General features: G+C 57.5%; 1 protein-coding gene across 1 annotated transcript in view; it reads right to left on the reverse strand.

Moving 5' to 3' along the window:
* CHD6 (chromodomain helicase DNA binding protein 6) overlaps positions 1 to 7,711 on the reverse strand; it is a gene marked incomplete at its 5' end in the record, with an annotated part of 38,981 nt that overhangs the window by 21,339 nt on the left and 9,931 nt on the right. The window contains 5 exons of the mRNA XM_010153298.1: positions 1,196 to 1,395; positions 1,784 to 1,986; positions 5,213 to 5,323; positions 6,549 to 6,751; positions 7,089 to 7,257. Of these exons, the coding sequence (XP_010151600.1) occupies positions 1,196 to 1,395; positions 1,784 to 1,986; positions 5,213 to 5,323; positions 6,549 to 6,751; positions 7,089 to 7,257 (886 nt within the window). The remainder of the gene's footprint in view (positions 1 to 1,195; positions 1,396 to 1,783; positions 1,987 to 5,212; positions 5,324 to 6,548; positions 6,752 to 7,088; positions 7,258 to 7,711) is intronic.

Consider the following 7,711-nt stretch of genomic DNA (forward strand, 5'->3'; position numbering starts at 1 on the left):
CGCCCTGCTGGCCACACTTCTCTGGATACAGCCCAGGATACGGTTGGCTTTCTGGGCTGCCAGTGCACACGGCCAGCTCATGTCCAGCTTTTCGTCCACCAGTATCCCCAAGTTCTTCTTGGGGCTGCAGCAATGCAGACACTGTGCTGCTACGGCAGTGCAGAATCCTCTGACACAGGATGGGCAGTGACCACGTGTCCCAGGCCACAACCCTCCAGCTGATCCAAGGAGCCAGCACCGGCTCAGTCTTCATATCATTTAAAATAACAGCCATGCAGCTGCACAGCAGTTTGCATGGTGGGCTCTATTTGCTGTGCTGCTCCAGCCCCAAGGGACGCCTGCAGAGAGCAGACGATGCATGCAGGCAGGGGAGCAAATCTGCAGTGCCCCACTGCCTCGGCAGGGACACACTGGACAATAAGCGTACAAGTCCCCTGAACAGTCAGGGCAAGGCCAAACCTGAGATAAAGGGTCCTGCTAGATGGAGTGAGAGAAGACAGCATCACCTAGGGAGGACTCTGCATGGCAGGGGTCTTGGGACAAACCAACACTGCACCTTAACCCATCAGGGCAGGGCTGCAGACCAGTATGGCTGGGACAAGAACCACGAGAGGAGACACAAGCTGGCGACCTGGAGTGGGACGGCTGCACAGACTGCACCAGCAGCCACTTCTGCCTGGTGGTCTCAGCTGCTGGTGTTAGGCACAGGCATGGGCCCAGCACAGCAATCCATGCCACATCCTACAATGCCCTCAGGAAGAGCCAGACACATCTACACTCTGAGTACAGTAAGCACCCTCACACCTATCACACCCAATGTTCACCAGTGCCCAACAAGCTCACTGCCTTGTGTCTCCCCGTGCAGGGGAACCCTGACAGTGTTCACAGGCCAGAGAAAACTTAGCAGTGCCCACTTGAGAGTAGGATGGGAGCTCTGCTCCCATCAGAAAGTTCTCTCTGCACCAGCCACGGCACTGGAAAACAGCCTCCGCCACCGTGCCACTGGCTCTGAGGGTCAGTGTGAAGGTCAGTCCCATGGCAGCCACTTTCTCTGTGCAGAAAGTGTTGCGGTGCTCGAGCACAACTGCTTGTTGGCTGCTTTAGACAGCTCTGCTTTGAATTCTGCAGCCGCGGTTCTGCAGGCTGGCACAGTGCTGACGGGTACAGGTGTAATGGCAGAGAGAACACGCAATACCTGAGTGATTCTGCAGAGCTTGGTTCTGACCATCCTTCGTTGGCGTGATGAGATCCCAGATAAAACTTTTTATCTTCTCATCCCCCTTGTAGTGTTTGACGCAATAGACCAGCAAGGCCCGACAAATCATCTCCATGTCCTTCTCATTCAGGTGCCACTTGAACCGCCCATGGGTCAGGATATCTTTCCAGCGTCCCCAGCTGGAAGAGCAGTAACACAGAGTAAACATTCCTGTGCAACTACAGACCTCGCCAGCACCTCTCTCCAGGAGCTCACTCAGGGGCACAGCCCTGACAGCTCCCCTGCATAGGGGTGTTCTGCCTCCACATTACGGGAGCAGAGAGAGGGAGAGTTTTGCCCAGGACTGGACAGGGCAGAGGCAGGATCAGACTCTGGAAGTGCTGACTGCCTCCCTAACTCTCCTTCCATCCCAAATGTTCACTTAGAGCCCAAGTCCCACCAGGGACATCACAGCTGGAAGGACAGGACACTGCAAGCAGGACGGCCAGGAAGAGGCTGGGGCAGCCAGTGGCCCATGTGCGTGCTGGGGCAGCTGGAGGCTGTGGCCGTGCTCTCTGGGAGACTCACCCAAATATGAGCAGGTTCTTCTCCACACGGAAGCACTCGGCCCGCAGGTACCGCCGTGTCTTCTCATTGAAGCGTCGTGAGCGTGTGGGTCGCTCATCCGAGTCACTGTCCAGCTCAGAGAACTCCATTAGCTCATCCTCTTCAAAGGAGTTGTAGTGTTTGGTTTGCTTCCGCACCCGGGGCCTGTCAATGACCAGGCTTTCCTATGAGGGGCAGAGAGGAGAACGTGTTCAGGGATGGGCAGAAACCCTGACTTCTGCAGGGCACAGCACGTACTCTTCTCCACACTGCCACCCTGCTCTGCTCGTGCCTCTGCTTCCCGGCTCACCAGCCCTGTGTCTTCCCACTGGGATACCTGCTTGAAATAACCTGTGTGTGGCTCTGCCCGCACACACGAGACCATTCCTGGCCAGCACAAAATTCAGCCTGAACAATGGATGGCAGGCTGAAAATCAGGCCCTCTGGGTTCCAACTGCTGACAACCAGCAGCTGACTCAGCTCTGAATCATAGTCCTGGGCCTCCCAGCACTGCCTGTTCCGAGCGCTGCACTGGAGGCTGTGTGATTTCTGTGTCAAGGGGGATAGGTGGGCTGGAAGAGGAAAGGCAGCTTCCAAGAAGGTGCAGGAGGGAGCAAAAAGAAATTAAATAGCATGTACCTGCCCCCTCTCCTTCCCCATACCCTATGGACGAAATCCATGTCATCTATATCTGCCTAGATTTCAAGCACGTGAGACAGTCGTGTCCCCCCCAACTCTGCTAGAGCAGAGAGCTCTGCAGAGCTGCAGGGCCTCCTTCTTGCAGCACTGCTGCCTTAGCTGGAGTTTCAGCAGGCCCTGGGGCCGCCCTAAAGCCGGATGCATCACCCTGTGCTCAACGGAGGATTCAGAGAGGCTGGGGTTGCCCACGAGCTCAGCAGGGACAGCAGAGAGATGGGTTCCCCTCTGTCCACTCCTGCCTTCCAACAGGCCATCACCAACCCTCCCAGCTCCATCCCAGCGCCCAGCTAGAGACCTCCTTTCATGGGCAGAGCAGGCAAGGGCCGAGAACAAGGATGCTGTCCCTGGAAGATGCTCCCCAGAGGCATGTGGGGGAATGCCTGGCAGCTCTGCTACCAGGCCAGGAGAACCCAGGCACCAGCTTGCCGGAGCTCCAGCTGCTGCGTTTGACTATGGCAACTGCTGGGAAGGAGCCAATTTGCCACTGAGGGCAACAAGCGAGACTCTGGGAGCATCCATTTACAGTCACCCACCATGGTGACCGGTCGGGCAGATCCAGCTTTATTCCTTGTTCCTGTCCCTGAAGGAGGAAGGAATGGCACCATCCAAAGCTGCCCCCACGTGCTCCATCAGGCCAGGAGAAGCCCAGGGCAGCTCCCTTCATCCTTATTCACGTTCAGCTTTTAGAGAGATTTGTTTCTGGAGCAACACCTGGACATTAAGCATGACCCACAGAGTCTTCGAGCAACCCCCCAGGCTTGGGTGAACGTGGCTAGTATTCAGCTGGGTATGGAAGATATCCAACAGGCAGCATGAGGGAGCTTTTGACACTGTAAGAGCAAGGGGAAGTACGGGAGGAGCTGTGCAAACCATAGCTCCTCTCGTGACACCTCTTGTGCTGTCAGGGCCAAACCCAGCTGGCCCACATGACCTCGCTTGCACCTTACATCCTCCTCAGAGCAGATGAGAAGTTGAGCATTTGCGGACACCATCCAGGGCTGTGCCATCCCCTGAGGCACTGAGTGCCTGGCAGCCCATTCCCCAGCCTGCCCTAACCTGGGACAGAGCTCTGAGACCCAAACCAGACCAACCACCCCCACACAGCAGTGCAGTGACAAACTCAATTCAACCTCCCTGCAACCTGCCTTGGCTTGTGAGCGCAAGCATGGTGGGGAAGCAGCACGGCATGTTCGGGAGACATTTCTTCTGCAAAGAGGTGCTGCCCTCCAGCCAGTACCCTGCTCCCACTACAGCACCACAGCCCAGTGCTTGCTCAGCGAGGGCCCCGGGTCCCAGGGGTGCCTTCATATCCATGAAGCCAGTAAAAGGCTGGGACTTGAAGGCACCAGTGTGCCTGACACAAGCCTCTTGGTTGACAGTGTCTCAGCACCATCATGCCACTGCAGCTCCTTAAAATCCTCCCATGCTGCTACTGGAATCCACGTTACATGTTATGAATAAATCACAGGAGAGAAGTGTGGTTATTATGGCCATTATCTGAGCATTAAACTGGAGCATGTGATGCACAACCGATTCCAGGGACCCACCTGCTCTGATGTTACCTGCTCCCTACCAGCCTCAACTAATTTCAAGTCCACTTTGCTTCTAGGTCACTAAATGGCTGGACTTGCTGCTGGGTTGAAGACTCCCTGAACAAGCCCACAGCTGCTCTGGCCCTGCAACAGGCCTGGGGAGCCACCTGGGGAGAGGAGAGGCACTTCAGGCCAGCGGGCACAGTTGCACACAGCATGGCTTCCTCTCTGCCCACTGCTGGGAGAGCCGGGGTGGCCTGATGAGCTTCACCACAACAAACACCACCTCCTTAGCCATCAAGAGCTGGGTAGTGGGAGCTGGGGGACTGCAGTGAAACAAATGTGCCCAGCACTGTGAGCTCCAGGACTCAAAGGACTGAAGTATACAAACTCATGCCAGCTCACCAGGCCTCCTCTGGAGCTGCCAGGCCAAATGCTCCCCTCTACCCAGGGTGCCAGGGTTCACATGGGCTTGGGTCTGGGCTGGGGAGTGGCAGTGCAGCTTCCCTCAAGTGAGGGAAGAGCCTCATGCACCTCACCAACCCCCAACCACAGCAAGAGCTGGCACTTGGGCACCTCTGTGCCCTGCCAGGGCACATGGCAGCTTGGCCCTGGCATGCCTCGACCTAACGAAGGTTTCTGGGATTGGTGAAACAGCCAGGAAGCCAGGAGATCAGAGCTGGCACCTGGAGGGCAGCATGGGACCATGGTACTGCTCCACGCAGAGGCCCAGATGCCCAGGCTGTCAGCACCAAACCTGGCTAGCAGCAGGAGGCAGGTATGCCTGCCTGTGCTGTGGGGAACGCTGGCACAGCCCCAGCTCATGCACAGGCAGTCAACACTAGTCTGCTGGGTTCAGAGACATGCCATTGCATTGCCTGTTTCATCCTCTCCTCCCCTCACATGCTACCAGCCCCAACTGTCTCCCCTTAACCAGGCTTGGGAGTAGGTGGGAACACAGACTGAGCACCCTGAAACACCAGGCAGACACAGCCCGACATGTGCCTAAAGTAACTGGGACTTTAGCCAGCACTCATGGGTTAGCCTTCCCTTGCAGTAATTCCTGATGCCTCACACATACCCCTCCAGAGCCCAGCGGAGACACACAGCTCCTGCCTGGAGACCACGCCACCCTGCGTCAGATCAGTGTGGGGCACACAGGCCACGAGCTGAATCCTACCTTTTCATTTTTGGCATCCGTATCGAGCTCTGCTATCTTGGCCCACTTCTGCCAGAAGTTGGGGTCATCTAAGGAAATGTCAGTTCTGTTTCCCGATGCTACGAAGCTGGCCTGGGAGTGAAAGAAGAGGAGTGAGCACGATGCTACCCACCACCCAGATGTGCCTTCCCCCATGCAGAGATCCCCAGTTCATCTGCCTGCAGGGCACAGCCTCACTGCCATGGTGTGTTGACACATGCCAGAGGGCTCTCTTTTTGCTTAAGGGAACTGAACCCCTCTCTTTTGCAGTCCTGCCTGACGGGTTGGAAATGGAGCCTGGGCTGTGCCACCTGCAAGAGGAGGAGGGACAGATGGCACTTGGTGCCCCCAGTGGACACCAGCCACGAGCCTGGCACAGAGCTGGCTTCTCAAGCTCTCTTCCCTGGGGATGTCAGAGCCCCACGGCACATAGGTTCCCACAGCACAGCAGCACCCAGCTTCGTGCAGGCCAGCAGCTGGGGAACGTCACTACCCTGGAGTCTCCCTGCAGAGCCAGGTCCCACGGCAGCAGGGTGAGGCTGAAGACAGAGCTAGGCTGTGCTGCGAGGAGGCTGCGCTACATCTCCTTCCCACATCACCAGCAGCCCAGGTCTCTACCTGCATTTCTTCTTGGCAAAGCACCACACTAAGGCAGCACTGGTGTCCAGAAGGGCAGGGGAGGTGACAGACTCCGGATCAAATGAACTCAGCCCATGAATAGAAGATTAGCCTAGCTCAGGACTGGATTTCACCCAGGCTTTGAACTCCTCCATCCTCCCCAAAGAGAGGCCTGACCCTGCCCACAACAGCCATGGGCAGAGGGTGAAGCTCTTGGCATGGCCTGCTGCCACAGCAAGGAGTCTTCAGCCCATCAGAAGGGCAAGCCCTCCACACCGTAGTGCCCTGACTGGGACACAAGAGCAGCTCTGCATCCATCCATGCCGCCAGCCCAGTGACAGAGCACACCTGGCACAGAGGACAGCCCCTGCTCTGCTTTCTTAGCCGCCGGAGCCAGCTTTGAAGGGAAAGTGGAAGCTGGCAAGCCGAACCCTCCCGTGCAGCCTCACATCACCTGCCCAGGCTGGTGGTCCCCTCCTCAATGCTCTGCTGATCACCAGTGACACAGGAGACCACACTGCTGCCATGCCCCAGCAACATCTCACTCCTGGATGCAGCAGGACAAGCTGGAGCTTGGCCTCCATGCCCACACGTCTCAACACACAGGTAAGAGGTCAGCCCGCTACTGCCCTGTGTAGTCCCAGCATGCCCCTCACCACCCTGGGGACTCCCTCTTCCCTCCCGATGGAGCACAGCACACCTTGGCAAAGGTGGAGCCCTTCCCCTCAGACTGGATCGTGATGGTCTGTGTCCTGCGCTGGAGAATCTGATCAATGTCTTCCTCACAGAACTTTGATCCTTCGTCCTCCTCATCCATAAGCGCGCCGTAGGCACCCTTCCGCAGGAGATCCTCCACCTCCATCTTTGAGAGCTGCTGAAAATGCCCAACACACAGAGGCATCACTAACCTGGCCAGCCACCCTGGGTACGGCACAACAAGAGAAGGCTCTTCCCTCTGCCTCAGGAGTGAGGGCAAAGATGCCCCAAGTCAACCCAGACCTCACACTGCTACAGCAAAGAGATCTCTTCAAAACGCTGCCTGAGGGACCCTCAGGAATTTCAGCCCATGTCACCCAGACACAGCACCACATGTCCTCCAACCCCAGGGCAGTGCAGGGACAGCCTGCCAGGCCAAACAGCAGCAAAGTGAGTGTGTGACCTGGTAGTGACCTGCAGTGACTTGCAGGGGAAGGAGAGCTCTCCTGCAGCACCTCCCACCCATCCCACTCTGACAGACGACCTACCCCATTGGTGCTGCCCTTGCGGTTGATGTCCTGCAGCACAGCCTTATCCAGGCCTAGCTTCAGGCTGGCCTTGTCAAACATCTCCCGCTCGTAGGAGTTCCTGGTGATGAGGCGATAGACTTTCACTGCCTTGCTCTGCCCGATCCGGTGGCAGCGAGCTTGAGCCTGGGAGTGCAGAAGGCACAGCATCAAACACAGTGAGCCTAGCAGGATGGGGACCGTGTGGCTCGTAGCACCCCACCCCAGCACCCATCACTCACCCAAGTGAGCCACAGTAAGCTCCTCTGCACCAGAGCACTCTCATGTAGTGCCAGGGGCTGACTTTGCAGGGTTCTGCCCGCGGCTGCTGGTTAGTGCCAGGCCTGCACGGCTGCAGAGCAGGAATCGGAGACCCCTGCATCCCCCAGCAAGGACATGGGGCTCAGTCTGGAGCTGTGGCTCTCTGCAGATGGGGGGCACCCCACACTCATCCCCTCCAACACCAGGTATGGAGAAAATGTTGCCTCACCTGTGGCCCACCCATGCTTTTAGAGCCACACAGTGATCTGACGTAACTGACCCCCTGCCTGCACTCCTGCCAGCCCTCCCAGCACAGCACCCCACGCCCGGTACAGCCGGG

This window comes from Eurypyga helias, unplaced genomic scaffold (assembly GCF_000690775.1).
Source record: "Eurypyga helias isolate BGI_N326 unplaced genomic scaffold, ASM69077v1 scaffold35536, whole genome shotgun sequence".
NCBI lineage: Eukaryota > Metazoa > Chordata > Aves > Eurypygiformes > Eurypygidae > Eurypyga > Eurypyga helias.